Here is a 13,840-nt window from a genome sequence, read left to right as displayed (position 1 = left end):
GGGGCTATGCTCCCTCCCCAGGATCATCTTCCCAGGAGAACCCTGGTCAAAAGTGTCCTTAGCTCCAGACAAAGCTTCCCAGGAGCTCAGCACCTAATAGCTCCCTGGGCGGGGTGTTAATGCTGGGCTGATGTGCCTTGTAACCTGCTCCCAAATAGGAGCAGAGCTTCCCTGGCTGGGCCTGTGCAAAGCACACTCTTTTGGACCAGACTTTGTCAGCTCGTGTCCTTCTTAGGAATGGCTCTGTCATCGTGCGAGGGGAGGCTCTATTCCGGGGGGACAGTCCTGCTCCCACAAACTCTCACCTCATCCGTACAATTGTCACAGAAGTGAGCAGAGGGAGAGACACCTTCAGCTGGCAATTGGAGCCACAGTCCATCCAGTCAAGTGGTAAGCCATGGAGCTCCTACTGCAGCAGGACAGCTGCCATCAAGTCTCTGTTCCCTACAGGTCCCTCAAAGCTGAAACTTGACCAGCTTGGATCTCAATCTTCACTTTTGCTTAATCTTTCCTCTTCTGACCCGTGTAAAACTCCTTAGTATAAAGGATGCTGGAGACTATCTCTGCAGTAGTCATAGCTGTATGGCCCACTACTTCCACTAAACCTCTGACTTCCCCTCCTTGACCTGCTTCTGCTCTGAGATGCAGCTGTACATCCAAAACCCTTCTCATAACAAAAGGGTTAGGTCTTGATCTGAACTTAGCTGACCTGCTGACTTCAGCTTTTGGTGTGTGCTGGAGAAGATGAACTCTAAACTGGTGGGTATCTCCCAGGCAAGGTAGAGGAACAGGTAAGGGCATGAGTCTTCTAAAATCTTTTAGGCTTCAGTCTAGAGAACTTGGACCCAGAGAAGTTGTCCATCTCTCTCACTGCTCTCCAACTTGGCTCTGCTGCATCTGGTGGAACGGGCAGGACAGACCCTCTGGACAGACTGATCAGTGAGGTATGGCAGGTCTTGGTCTGCATGCTGAGATTGGATGTCCCTACCCCCTGGGAGTCTCCATGCTGAACTGCAGTGAGATGGGGAGGAGGGAGACTGGCACTGAGTGGCTCCTGCAAGGAGGGATAACACCTGTCTGTCTCACTAATGATCTTTGCCTCTGGGCAAGGGGATGCTTTGTCATTTGAGGCCTCCTAAAGGAAAGCATCCGTTACTGGAGAGCAGGCAGCTGGCAGTAGAGGATATAGGGGGGAATGCTGGTGGCTCTTCCAAAGGATGATGCTGGGAACCTGGCCTGTTGGCAAAAGAGGACACAGGCTGACTACTCAGCTTTCTGTGAAGTAATATAATGGCCACTGAAAGCAGAGGCAGGGTATGAGCTGTTGTCTCATCTTCTTATAGGTGATCCAGTCACTCAGTGTCCTATACCATGTGAAGAACTTCACTATTGCCCATCTCAGGTATGGGAGATGACCACCCATCTCAAGCTCTTTATTAAAGTCTCACTCATTTAACCCTGTGCTGTATAAGGCACTCGGCAGCCAATTAGTAATGCTGCAGAAGTGGGGAGGGTGAGGTTTTCCTGCCCTAGGAGACCTGGGGAGGGTCTCCTCACAGCTGCCCTTGCTGTGCTGCTGGAAATGTAGAGGCATGGATCTTAATGTCTCAGGTTGCCTCAAGAAGGTACCCCTCCCTGTAAAGGTAGGGACTAAGGTGATGTGCAGCTGGTATCAAATGAAATTGTAACTGGTGTCTCCCTTCCTGAACATGGGAAACTGGAGCGTTGATCCTGATGCAGTGACTCTTCACTCAGTTATCAGCCTGAGCAAGGCAGGATACAGATGACCTGAAACATCCTCATCATTTTAGTTGTGGGCCCAGAAATGTGAGTGGGGGCCATCTTCTCATGGACCCTTCAGCATGGATGGAAGGGGCAGAATGACCACTAGATGCCACTGCAGAAGATGTCCAGGTCCTAACTGAGCATCTTTCCTGGGCTGAGTAGATGTGAGCTGCTGCACTGAGTGGGCTAGAGAGGCTTGGCGAGCCTCTATGCCTGTTTCTAGCCTTCCTGCCTTGCTTAGAGCCCTTCTCTCCCCTTAGAAATCTCAGAGGGGATCTGGAGATCAGCGGAGAGGTCCATCTCAACACAGTTGTCCATGCTGATGTTGAGAAGGTTCTGCAAGCCCTGAAGACTCTCTCAACCTGCTCTGTGGACCTGATCTCCCTCTCAGTGGAGGGTAAGGAAAGTCTCTCTGTGGCAAGGCTTGCTGCCAGGGACAGTCACCTAGCAGTGGTGTCTTTCCTCCTCAGGAGCCAGGCTTCATCTGAAGGTTTACCCAGTCTCCTTCTTGGTCATCAACAGACACTTTAGTGAAGACCTTCTGGATCCACTTTCTGTAGAGTACCAGGAGCTCACAAGAGAGCTTGGTGATGTGGTAGGCATGGCTGGTGGGAGGCGGGGCAGTATCCTCTGAGGAAAGGCGGCCGCAGGGGCTGGAGGAAAGGATATGCTTCAAGGTTGTCCAAACCAGGCCCTTACAACTCCAGTGCCATGGCTGAAACATGCTGAAAGAGCAAGATCCTGAGCTCTGGGGTCCTTGAAGCCTTTGCTCAAAGTTTAAGGACAAATTTTGTTCTAGATCAAGGATGGCAGCTAAGAGCATTTGATAAATGCCTCCTGTGTGGAGAAGGAGCTCTGCTGTGACCTGTCCCATGCCAGTACACTACCCCCAGGGACTCCAGTGCTAGGATGCTCTCACTGCTTATAGTGTTTCAGTAGTCCAGGCCACACAATGCAACCAGGGACCTGGAAGTGCTGCAGGACCACAGATGGTCTCATCTGCCCTGTCCTTGCTGTAGCAGCTGTCCCAGCTGCCTCATGGCTATGGAAGTGGTGGCCTGGCTGGGTGAAATGCTCAAAGGCTGGTGGGGAGCTGAGCAAAAACTCTTTTTCCAGGTGGGAAGAGCCCTGAGGGACCATAGGAGCTTCCTGCAAGTGGTCATAAGAGGATTCCTGTGAGTAGGAGCACAGAGCCTGCTGGGTCAGAAGGACTTGTGCAGAAGAGCTGGAGGGAGGGTGTAGATCCAGGGAGGTCTCCCTAAGTATGCATACACGCACATTATCCAACAGATCCCAGCTTTAGGCCTATTGCCTCAGCCCTAGGAGGGTTTGCAGCAGGCAGCTGAGCTCAAATGGGCATTTAACTACAGGCTTTTGAGCTACCCAGTGTACCTGTTTGAGGAGCAGCTTCCTAGACTCCCAGGGATGTCCCTAACATCACAAAAAGCAGATGATAACCTAATGCTTCATAGCTGAGTGCAGGGACACTGGTTTGTGTGAAACCAGTGGGAAGTGTAGGCCATTACCAGGTCACAGTGAGGCTGGCAGCTGCTGGAGCTTTTCCACCCCTATCCACAGGCCTGGCTCCTTGATCTGTCATGGGGATGTGGTCTTCCAGCACCCTGCTCCAAGTAGCCTGGAGGTTTTGGAGGCACTTGCTGTCTCAGTTGGACCAGACAAGGCTTTGGCAGGTTCAGGCTTCCAGGTGGACCCATACTCTCTTGCTGTGGGAGGTAAGCTTCCCCTTGTGTGTGGGGGGGAACATGCATTTCCCTAGCTCATAGCTCTGTGCTTGGAGTGTGAGCTGAGTTAGATGCACAGTGTATTGTGCTACCTGTTATCCAAAGGGAGTGTGAGATGCCTGGGCTGATGAGGAGGCAGAACCCAGCTTGTGATGGTTGATCTGAGCAAAGCTGAAAGCACAATGCTGGTAACAACTGTGCTCTGCTGTCCCTCTGCATACCCTACAGGAATTGGAGCTGGAGAGACAGATCTGCTGAAGGCTGCTCTGGTGGCAGAGGGAAGGGCTATCTGAAAAAGGGTGTGAGGGTGTTGACTAGAGATGTTATTGGCACCCTTTATATTCTCTGCTGTGCCCCAAAGGAGCGTGGATGGCTGCAGTAACACTGGGCAGAGCTCCTGTATTGTGCAGGAATGGTGTTAACTGTTGCACTCTCCTCTAGAGGACACACTGGAGCCTCCTCCTGATGATTTGGGCTTTCCTGAGTATGGAGTGGTGATCATTGTCATGTGTGGCCTTGGCATCATTACTATTCCCATCGTCTTGCTGGTGGTAAGGGCAATATCAGTCTGTCTCCTCTGTGTGATGATGCAACTGCTGAGTTCTTTGTTTGAGCCCAGATAGCTATACTGTGACTTAGAGGTTCGTAGAAGAAGGGCTGCATTGCTTAATGGAGAGGCAAATAGGCCAGAGTGGCTTCTGCAAAAGCTCCTAATGTCACAGCACTGCTCGGGACTGCAGGATGGTTGGGGTGAAAGACTAGCAGGGAAACAAGTGGCAGCGAACTAGCCTCTTCCCTGTGGGAAGAGCTCAGAGCAGGGAGCAGGCGTACCTGTGTGGTGGTGGGGTGCCTGCAGCTGTGGTGCTCTCCTCTCTGCAGTGTCTGAGGACCAAGAGGTTTGGCTGGCAGGATGTGGCAGCCCTCTGGGATAGAAGAGACCCTGAAGCTGGGACCCAGACCTTGGAAATGGACAACCAAGGATTCTGGACAGCTTCTGAAGAGGCAAGTGCCCTTTAGAAGGGGCAAATGTTTCCTTGAACTTGTTTCTGTGCCTTAGGCACAGCATTGACCTTTGCTAGCAGTGTCAGTGGGGGTGCTGGACCTGTTGGAGATTGTGGCATTGGAGCCTGTGGGCTCTGTGCTGCTCAGGGGCCCTCCATGGTATGTGGCACCTGAATTCTCCCATTGCTTTTGGAGCTGTGACTTTGGGTGCAGTGACTTCTTCCTCCCCTGCCTGCAGGGTGGTGAGGATGTTCATACACACTGGCGAAAAAGCTCTGCCTGAGAGAAGATACCCCAGATGGACTTCTGCAGTGGAGTCTGAAAAGGTGTTTGTGCAGAGAGAGAGATGCTGAAAAGTCACCCCTACTTCAGCTCGAACTGTTGATTTGCTCCCTAGAGGGTGCAGGCTGTCTCTGGGGTATGAAAAAACACCTTTGTATCTTCACTTTAATAAACTGTTTAAAAAACATCAAAATTGGCTGCAGTTGTCCTTTGCCCCTTTACCATGGTGGCGCAGAGCCCTCTCCTCTGCTGGGGCAGGCCTTGCTGCCTGCCCCGGGTGGCCCTTGCCCAAGAAAGGGTTCTGTGGGGACAAGAGCTATAACCTCTGTGCTCTTGGTGAGCATGGTTGAGGGCTGTGGAAGGATAGCTCAGTGTTTCACAGCTCAACATGCTCTGCCTCTCACCCTGGGCAGGTATCTCCTTCTAAAGCCCAGGCTGTGACCCCTCAGGCAAGGGGCAGAGCTACCTTGCAGCATCCTCCTGCTGTGCTGGGGTGCTTGTTCCTATGTCACCTGGCAGCTCTTGCTGGTCTCCTGCACCCCTGTGAGGGTTACTCCCCCAGGAGCAGGGTGTCTGCATGTGTCTGCAGCCTCTTTCCCCTCTGAGCCCGGCAGGCTGCTGGGAGTGAGGCACCGGGTGGCATGGCTCCAATGTGGCGGACATCACCCTTCCTGCCCTCTACAAGCAAGATATCAGCTCAGTACTTCTCAGTGCATGTCCTAGCAAACTCCCATGGGGTGCAAGGGGCTCTGGCTGCCCTCCTGCATCACATCCTGCCTGGAAATGACATGCATGAAGTAAGGATCCTGCTGTGTCCCCAAGCCTCAACAAAATCAGAGCTCAGGCTTCTGAGGGCACAGAGCAGGGCAAGGCTGCTGGCTGTCAACTCACTTCTGTACATGCTACTTTACAAATTGATCGCTGCATGCAAGCTTCCTCAGAAATGAATCATCTCCTTGCTTTGATATTTGCCCCGGAGCACATAAATGAAATATAATAAACCAAAGGACTGAAGGGGCAGTTCTGCACTTAGAAGGGAAAAAGGAAACAATTCTGTAGAATTCTCCTCAAATGCTTATTTTCTAGAAGTGACACACCAAGGTACAGGAAGGAACTAACTGCTTTGAGCTGATGAAAGAAAGCATGCAAAAAAGAGGGGGAAATTCCAACAAATTGTTTGAGCCAATTGTGAAATGTCAGCTGGGAAAAAACTGTAATAAAGAAAAAAAAGGGGGAGAAAAAAGAAAAACCCTGCTGTGTGCTGGTCCATCTAGAAATGACATGACGGGGCTGTTTGACAGTTGAAGGGCAAACAACTGGCTTAGCAAGTCGTGAAGGTCACGGGCGCTGCAAGTCCCAGCAGAAGCTGCAGGAGCCGATGGCGGTGGGTGCCAGCGCCGCAGCCGGGCTTGCTGCCCCGCGGGGCCCTGGTGGAGGACGCTGTGCACTTGTGCCCCGGACGTGGCAGGTCTCGCCTGCTCTCCCGTCGCTAATTGGAAGCAGCCACTTCGTTCAGCTCTTTTGTTCAGCGAGACCAAGCGTGATGGAGGCCGCGTTGAGCTGTCCTGGGGACGCCCCGGCATGTGCCTCCCACCCAAGGGAAACCTCGTTACGCTCACGGAAATACGAGCGTTTGTCGCCTAAGCGTTCATTAGCCTCAGCTTGCTTTCCTCAGGAGACTGTGGGCAGGACTAGGCATCTCCAGGTCAATGCTTCCCAGCTGAAAACCCTGTGGATCTCGCAGCCTGGAGTGATTTTTCTGCCTGGTGTCCCACAGCAGCAGGGTCAGCCCCTGTGGGGCCGGTCCTGCGGGGCCAGCAGAGCAGCAGGGACCACCAGCCCTCGGCGTGTGCCCCAGATGAATGCCTGAAGGTGACCCACCACCAAGGCATCCATCCTGGAAACCCCACTCCAAAGCTGCTCCTCTCCATCTGTCGCCTCACACAGGCACACTGGGGCACCTCATCACAATGTCCACCACGACAGACATGATGCCCTGTTAGAAGCATCCTGGTCCCGGTTGCCCAAACCTGGCCATGTCCCCCTGAAGGGTGCTCATCAGCCCCTCTGCCACCTTGCACCATTCACCCTGCAGGTCCCAGGCTCTTGAAAACTAATGTGCCGGCGTGGGGATGGCACCGCTGAGCAGGTAGGCAGCAAGAGGCCACAGAGCCGGAGCAGCTGCCCGTCTGGAGATTATGGTCTTCACATCAGTCCTGCCTCCAACCCCGGAAGAACGGCTCGCAGGGCTTTTCTTCACCCAGCTACACCACTAACACCAGTGCTGTCCCCACTGCTATTCATGCACCAGCCGCTCTTTGCTTGCCAGGAGAGTTATACTGCAGCTAGCCTGCGCCAGCCGGGTTTTTCAGGGAGCCTGCACTTCGAGCGCTGCTGCCATGTCAATATTTCCAGCATCAGTGACAGCCTCGCTGCTGGCTCTGGGGAATCGGAGACGCACACAGCCTCCCTGGGTGTGAAGGTGTCTCCCAGTTCAACACACACACACACACACACACACACACACACACTCATTTCCAGCTAACTAAGCGCAAAGCTACACATGCAGCAGCCCAGGGGTGGCATTGCCCTGCCACCCAGTGTCCTTTCTACACTGCAAAGCCAGGTGCTAAAGAGCTGCCGTTAAATGTTTGGGACTACTGCACGAGTCCCATGGTGATTGACGTCTTCCATCCGTAAATGCAAATTCAGCTATGGGTGCTGGTCTTTGGGCTGTGTCGGAGCCATTCCCAGCTGTGCCTGGGGTTTCACAGCGTGTCTGGAAAGGCGAGCGTTGACGAGCCCGTTGTCTATAAGTGGGTTAATCCTCCTTCCTCCCTTGTCCTGTGCAGCGCACACTGAGGCAGACGATGGGAGCTGGCGTACTCTTAGCATACAGCTTAAGTGAAATGTGTGCCTTTCTCCTGCTGACGCCATCGGTGTGGGAGGGGGGCTGATTTATAGTCAGGACATCACCCAAAATAAGCCAGTTGTTCAGAGGAAATTTGCCTCGCTGTAATTTTTCCAGGGAAATTGCACAGCTTCCGCAATGCCTATGAAAATGTTCTGCAAAAATTGAAGGGCAGTTTATTGATGCAGCCAAGCGCCTTGCTAGAAAGGGCTTTGCTTTGGGGCACAGAAGGCATGGAAACGTGTTTTATTTTTTTTTAATCTTTTAGACTTTCTCAGCTAAGTGTCTCCAAAATCAATACTCTGAGATTTGCATTGTGGTAAACTTGTAAATAAAATGAAAATCGTGTTTTCCTCCACAGCACATGTATGAACAAAATACAATTTTAAATGGACTTATTTGAATGTAATATCCCTGCTTGTACCATCACATGCTGCAATTATATATGTCAGTGGATGGGACAGTTTGACAGTAGTTTAATAAGCCGCTGTATTCACAAGCTGTGGTTCTTCTTTTTGAACTTCTCTTACTTTATTCTTTCACACTTTTCAAGCTGTCCATCCTCTGACATGATGCAAGTGGCTCGGTCACTGCGAGCCGGCTTGAAGGTTGCCTGGAGCAAGAGGTTTCATGCTTAAAGGGGGATATTCCAGAAACTGCAGAGATTAAGTTCCAGTTCCTCATGTTTCCTTTAGTTAGTATTTTTTTAAAAGCCCAGTTAAAAAAAAAAAAAAGGAGCTAAAGAAAATGTATTTTTAAATAAAAGACGCAGTGTCTACACTACCAGGTAATTCCTCTCATGCAAAGTCGTATGAGGGCCGATGTGCAGCTTGTCACCGCCCGCGCTGCTCGACCGAAGCCGGTGCCGGCGTAGGAGCTGCTCGGCGGAGCCCCTCGGGCCACTCCGCGCACCCTGCCAGCGCCGCCGCTCCCGGGACACCCCGTCCCCGCCGGCGCCACACCGCCTGTGCCGCTGACGGCGTATGCTTCAGCCGTGGCTAGCAAGTCCTGCAAACAGGAGATACGGCAGCCTCTCCAGCCAGAAATACATATATACACACATATATATGCAGAAAACATCTGTAGCCCACAATTTTAAATGTGAAGTTCTACAGAGGCCAAGCACTGGCTGTTTATTTGTTGGTGCAGATGATTGTTTAGCACAACTTTTGATAAAATACGTCGTCCCGCTTTTCTACTTGCATTTTAAGTGGCCTCTTTAACAGACTTTTCTCTCCCCCAAAAGCAAAGAAATGCATATTGCACAATATTTATATACTAGGAATAAATATTTGGTTTGTGAAGTCACATTAGAGCAATCTGGTATTTACTCGTGTTGTGTAACAAGAAGTCGACACTATAGCGGTGATGTTCCTCTTTTGTGCTCGCCACAAGCGAAACGACTGAACATTGTACAGGAGCCTCAGTATCTTGCGGCATTTTTTCTGTCTTTCGTCACCGGTTTTGGCGCGAAAGCAGGCAGTCTCCCGCCGTAATCTCCTGAACAAAGGGCCAGATTTAAGGTTGGCTGAAACACGAGGAGGCCCCTCGGGTTTCCTCCGAGCACCAGATCAGACTCGAAAGCAACGCTCAGGGAGAAGGTGACTGTGCCCTAAAAGCCGAGGTCTGCGTGGGCTGGTTTACGTTGGAATAGCCAGATTTGGGGTTGTCGGTAAATCTAGAAACTGCTTTTATCCAATGTCACTGATTTCAGGACGTTTCCTCAAAAGACTGTGCTGTGAAGGTGCCTGCGGCCGCCCCGGGACGGGAGGTCAGCGAGGCCGAGGCGGCGCAACGGCAGGGCGCGGGCTCCGCTGGCGGCGGCACCAGGCGCGCAGGCCCGGGCAGCCCCGCGGCGGCTTCCTTGCGGCGCGGCCCGGCCCCGCCGCAGAGACACGGGGCGGAGGCTCCCGCTCCCGCTCCCGCTCCCTCCGCGCCAGCGCGTCACGGCGCCGCGCTCTCGGCCGAGGCAAATCCCTCCTTCCCGAGGCGGCAGCCACGTCCCGCCCCGCCCCCACGCACGCACGCGCACGCACGCACCCCGGTAGCGGTTCCGGGTCGCGGCGGCCGGGGACGCGCGCGGCGGCGCCATGGTGGGCGCGGGGCGGCGGCCGGGGCCGGGGCGGCGGGGGAGGCGCGGGGGGGCCGTGCCGGGCGGCGGGGGACGCGGGAGGTGTCGGGGCCAGGCGGGCGGGCTCTGACAGCGCCTTCTCTCCGCAGCGGTTCCGGTTCTGCGGGGACCTGGACTGCCCCGACTGGGTCCTGGCCGAGATCAGCACCCTGGCCAAAATCGTTAAGTGCCCGCGCCGCGCCCGCCCCGGCCCCGCTGCCGCTGCCGCTGCCGCCCCGCCCCGCTCCGCCCCGGCCCGCGCGGCGGCGGGGCCCTCGCGAGCTTCCCCGGCGTCCCCAAAGCCCGCAAAACCTCCCCAAAGCGGCGCCGGGGCGGGAGGGGCGGGGAGGGAGGGGCCCGGGAGGCGGGCGGGCGGGCCCGGGGGCTGACCGCTGTCCTTCCCCCCGCGCAGTCCTCGGTGAAGCTGAAGCTCATCTGCGCCCAGGTGCTCAAGGACCTGCTGGGGGAGGCCATCGACGTAAGTGAGCTGCGCCCCTCTGCTGCCGCCGCCGCCGCCCCCGCGGGAGCCCCCCGCGCGGAGCTGCGCCCCGTCGGGCGCGGGGGGCTCTCGGGCACGGCAGCCTGGCCCGGCCCCCCACAACATCCTCACGGACGGGTCATCTTAGGCTTTATTGTAACACTGTTATTGTCTTCTTAGTGTCAGTAAAGTCATTGGCATTGTATTATTACTAGCATTAGAATTACAAATATTATCATTATTAGTATTCGTACTAATAGCATTAATGTTAGTGTTAGTATTATTAGCATTCATGTTATTTGTTAATATGTTATATGGCTATATTGTAACCTCGTATCTAGGCAGTGGGAAGAGCTCCGGACCACCACAAGGGATGGCTGACCTTGGGGTGGCTCCTGGCCTCCCATAAATGGCCCAGCCTAGATCCAGCGGCTTTGGCTGTAGTTGCTGGAGAGGCCGCAGCCATGGGATGCAGGAGGACTGGGTGCCTGCGGCCCCCAGCACGGCTGGGATGGGGACGGGGGGGTGCCGGGGCAGGGTTCCCCTGACCACCCTGACAGGAATTTGCTTTTCCTTCCTGCAGTATGAAAAGATCCTGAAGTTGACATCCGATGCCAAGTTAGGTGAGCACTGCTCCTCATGGGTGCTGATGAGATTCCCACGGTGCTGGTTGCAGCTCCCCCAGGAGGAGCTGGGGTCTGGGGATGGGGACGGAGCTGTGCTGTCACCAAGGAGCCCGGTGCCATGAACCTGTGGCAGACCTGACAGAGGAGACCTTTCTGAAGTCACTGGGAAGCAGCTTGGGACCCTGCTGCCTTGTTCTTAAGCCATGCTGTGTAGTCCCTTCTCTCCCCAAACACATCACCCATCCAAAAACACTTCTGAGAAGGGTATTTTGCTTTTCTTCACTTTATTTCCATACTCTTGCCGCTTCCCAGCTCTGCAAGAGGTGGCATCTCCTGAAGGGGGGGATGGGAGAGGTCCTTTTTGCCAGCGAGCTAAATCCCCTCCTCTCTGCAGAGTCTGGGGATGTGAAAGCCACGATCGCCGTCCTCAGCTTCATCCTCTCCAGCGCAGCCAAGCACAACGTGGACAGTGAGTCCCTGTCGAGCGAGCTGCAGCAGCTGGGGCTGCCCAAAGGTAGGAGGAGGGGTGGGCACCCTGGGGTGTCATGAGGGCCCATGCAGCCCCCAACTCGGCAGGGTGTGTCTGGGCCGAGCTGTCACTCTTGGGCACTGCCTTCTCCCTGCTCAGCCGCAGAGTGAGCGCTGCAGGGTGACGGCTATGCTCTCCCGTTACCTCCCGTTCCAGCCCTCTGTCCCCAGGGTCTCCTGCAGGCGCTTGGGGCTGTTTCGTATTCCCTCAGAACTGGGCTTTGGCTGTACCAGCACTGGAACTGGCATTAACGGGTGCTTTTTTCTTCTTTTTTTTTTTGTGTGTTGTTTTCTCGGGTAGAACACGCCACAGGGCTGTGCCGTTCCTACGAGGAGAAGCAGAGTCCTCTCCAAGACAGCCTCAGGGCTTGCAGCCTGAGATGTGAGTGTGGCGTTCAGTCTTACGAGTATAACTAGCCATTGATTTTTAGCAGCAGGGGGTGATGTGGCTCAGAGACTGTTTGCTGGGAGGATGTTTGAGAACCGCTGCTTGTTGACTGCCCAAACTAGGGTCTTGAACAGCAAGACCCATAAGAATCTCTTCTTGGAGGAACTTGGGTGCCTCACCTTCGTCAAATTATTTCTTTGGGAGCTCCATTCTGCTGATCCCATTTTTTACTTCATCTCGAGCCCCATAGCATCGCTGTGTACTGTTAATGCTGTAGCTGTGTTCCACCCCAAAGCTCGCTCTGTTTCAGAGCTGGGAAGGTCTTTGGGTTGCTTTTGATGGGAGATGGCCCTGCCTGAGCAACTTGGGTACTCACTCCGCCCGTCTGCCTGCCCTAGTGAGCCAGCTGGACTCGGTTTCCTGGAGGGTGGATTACACACTCAGCTCCAGCGAGCTGCAGGAGGTCAACGAACCCCTCGTGCACCTGATGTTCGGTGTGCGGGACAGGGACAGTGGGGTGACGGAGACCGTCCCCATGGCCGTGTCAGCAGACAAGTTCCGGGTCCTGCTGGCAGGTAAGGACAAGGGAGGGCCCATGGGGGGGACTGCTGTCTCTTGGGGTCAAGGCTCTCCTTAGTGCCAAGAACAACGCTGCATGGATTGTGTCCTCCCCTCAGCATGGGTGGCAGCTTCTCCTTTTGATGTTGCAGTGTTGATTGCTCCCCAAGCACCTCCCTTCTCCCTGCAGAGGGTGGGTATGTAGGCAGGGCTCCTGGGAGAGAAATTGCTGCCACACTTCTTCCCCTCTTGAGATCTCTAGCGCTGCAGCCTCACTCCCATCCTCTTCCTCTCTCCCCCTTTTTTGTCAGAGCTGAAGCAGGCCCAGGCCCTGATGAAAACCCTCCTCTGAGGAACAGGAAGAAGGAGCAATCACAGGAGCTACCTGCCAGTGGACTTCATGGCAGGACTCAGTGCACCGTCTTGGCCCTGGGTACTGCCCAAGTGGAGATGAGGCAGATGACCCTGGTTCTCTTCTGCCTGCAGGCTGGTGCTGGGGGCAGCGTTCCCCGCTGCTGCCTCCCTCCTTCCTTCCTCAAAGCTCTCTCTAGCCACCCTCCCACCATGCCCCAGCCCTGTTCCCAGGGCCAAGGCTGGAACCATCTTCCCCGAGCAGGAATGCCCCACAGCAGCTGGGCTAAACGCACCATCGGCAGTCGATGCCCTGCCAATTGCAGGCGCCCCTTGCCTTGCCTGCCTTGATGCAGGCAGCTCTGTTCCCAGGGAGCCTGCAGAAGCCCACGTGCCCCTCCACTCTTTGCTGTAAAAGTGACCCTGTGCCCACAGGTCTCCGGTAGGGCATGCGGAGGGACCCCGTCCTGCCCGTGCTGCGGTGACCGCTGGTCCTCTGGGCTCCGATGGCCTCACGCCCTCTTGGCCGCTGCCTGACGTGACTCCGTTGTTAACTTGCGAGGGCTCGGGCAGGTCCGGGTGCTTTTGTCTCTCTCGGTTGCTCCCCAGTCCTTCTTTGAGGTCCCTCTGGGGGAGATCCCTTCTCTCCTTGGCCTGCTGCCTGCCCACAGGATCCCGCTGCAGCAAGGATCCCTCCTTCCCTGCCGCATTGGCCTCAGATCCTGGGCGCAGGGGCCTGCTTTTGGCGAGACTTCTCTCCTGTAAGAGGACTCCAATAAAGGTGGTGGGGAGAGCAAGGGCCGCCTCCGTGAGTCGTGGGACCGGGGTGGTGGGAAGCGGGGTGGCAAGCGGCGCCGGGGGGTCCCGGGGGCGGCGGCAAGGGCCGAGGCCCGGGGTGGGGGGAGCCACCGGGGGCGGCGGCCGGTGCTGCTGGGTCTGTGCAGGGGGGAGCTCGGTGCGCGGGGGTCTGTGTGTGGAACTACAGCTCCCGGCGTGCCCCGCGGCGGCCGGGACCCCGCCTACCCGTGCCTCGCAGCCAATGGGAGGCGGTGACGGGGGCGTGTCGCCGGGCAACGGGG

The 13,840-nt window shown here is 55.4% G+C and overlaps 1 protein-coding gene across 1 annotated transcript; it reads left to right on the top strand.

Annotated features, from left to right (window-relative positions):
* Positions 1-9,741: 9,741 nt before the first annotated feature.
* COMMD4 (COMM domain containing 4) lies at positions 9,742-13,558 on the top strand. Its single transcript, XM_067305693.1, has 8 exons — positions 9,742-9,815; positions 9,943-10,014; positions 10,245-10,310; positions 10,894-10,933; positions 11,331-11,450; positions 11,766-11,846; positions 12,251-12,427; positions 12,722-13,558. Exons 1-8 carry the CDS (start codon positions 9,813-9,815, stop codon positions 12,760-12,762), a joined length of 600 nt encoding a protein of 199 aa, XP_067161794.1. The 5' UTR covers positions 9,742-9,812; the 3' UTR covers positions 12,763-13,558.
* The last annotated feature ends 282 nt before the right edge of the window (positions 13,559-13,840 follow it).

This window comes from Apteryx mantelli, chromosome 15 (assembly GCF_036417845.1).
Source record: "Apteryx mantelli isolate bAptMan1 chromosome 15, bAptMan1.hap1, whole genome shotgun sequence".
Classification (NCBI taxonomy): Eukaryota; Metazoa; Chordata; class Aves; order Apterygiformes; family Apterygidae; genus Apteryx; species Apteryx mantelli.
This window is presented reverse-complemented; position numbering and strand designations above follow the sequence as displayed.

Coding starts and splice junctions, on each gene's coding strand:
- COMMD4 (XM_067305693.1), top strand. Junction 10,934..11,330: donor GACATCCGATGCCAAGTTAG/GTGAGCACTGCT, acceptor TCCTCTCTGCAG/AGTCTGGGGATGTGAAAGCC. Junction 11,451..11,765: donor GCAGCTGGGGCTGCCCAAAG/GTAGGAGGAGGG, acceptor TTTCTCGGGTAG/AACACGCCACAGGGCTGTGC.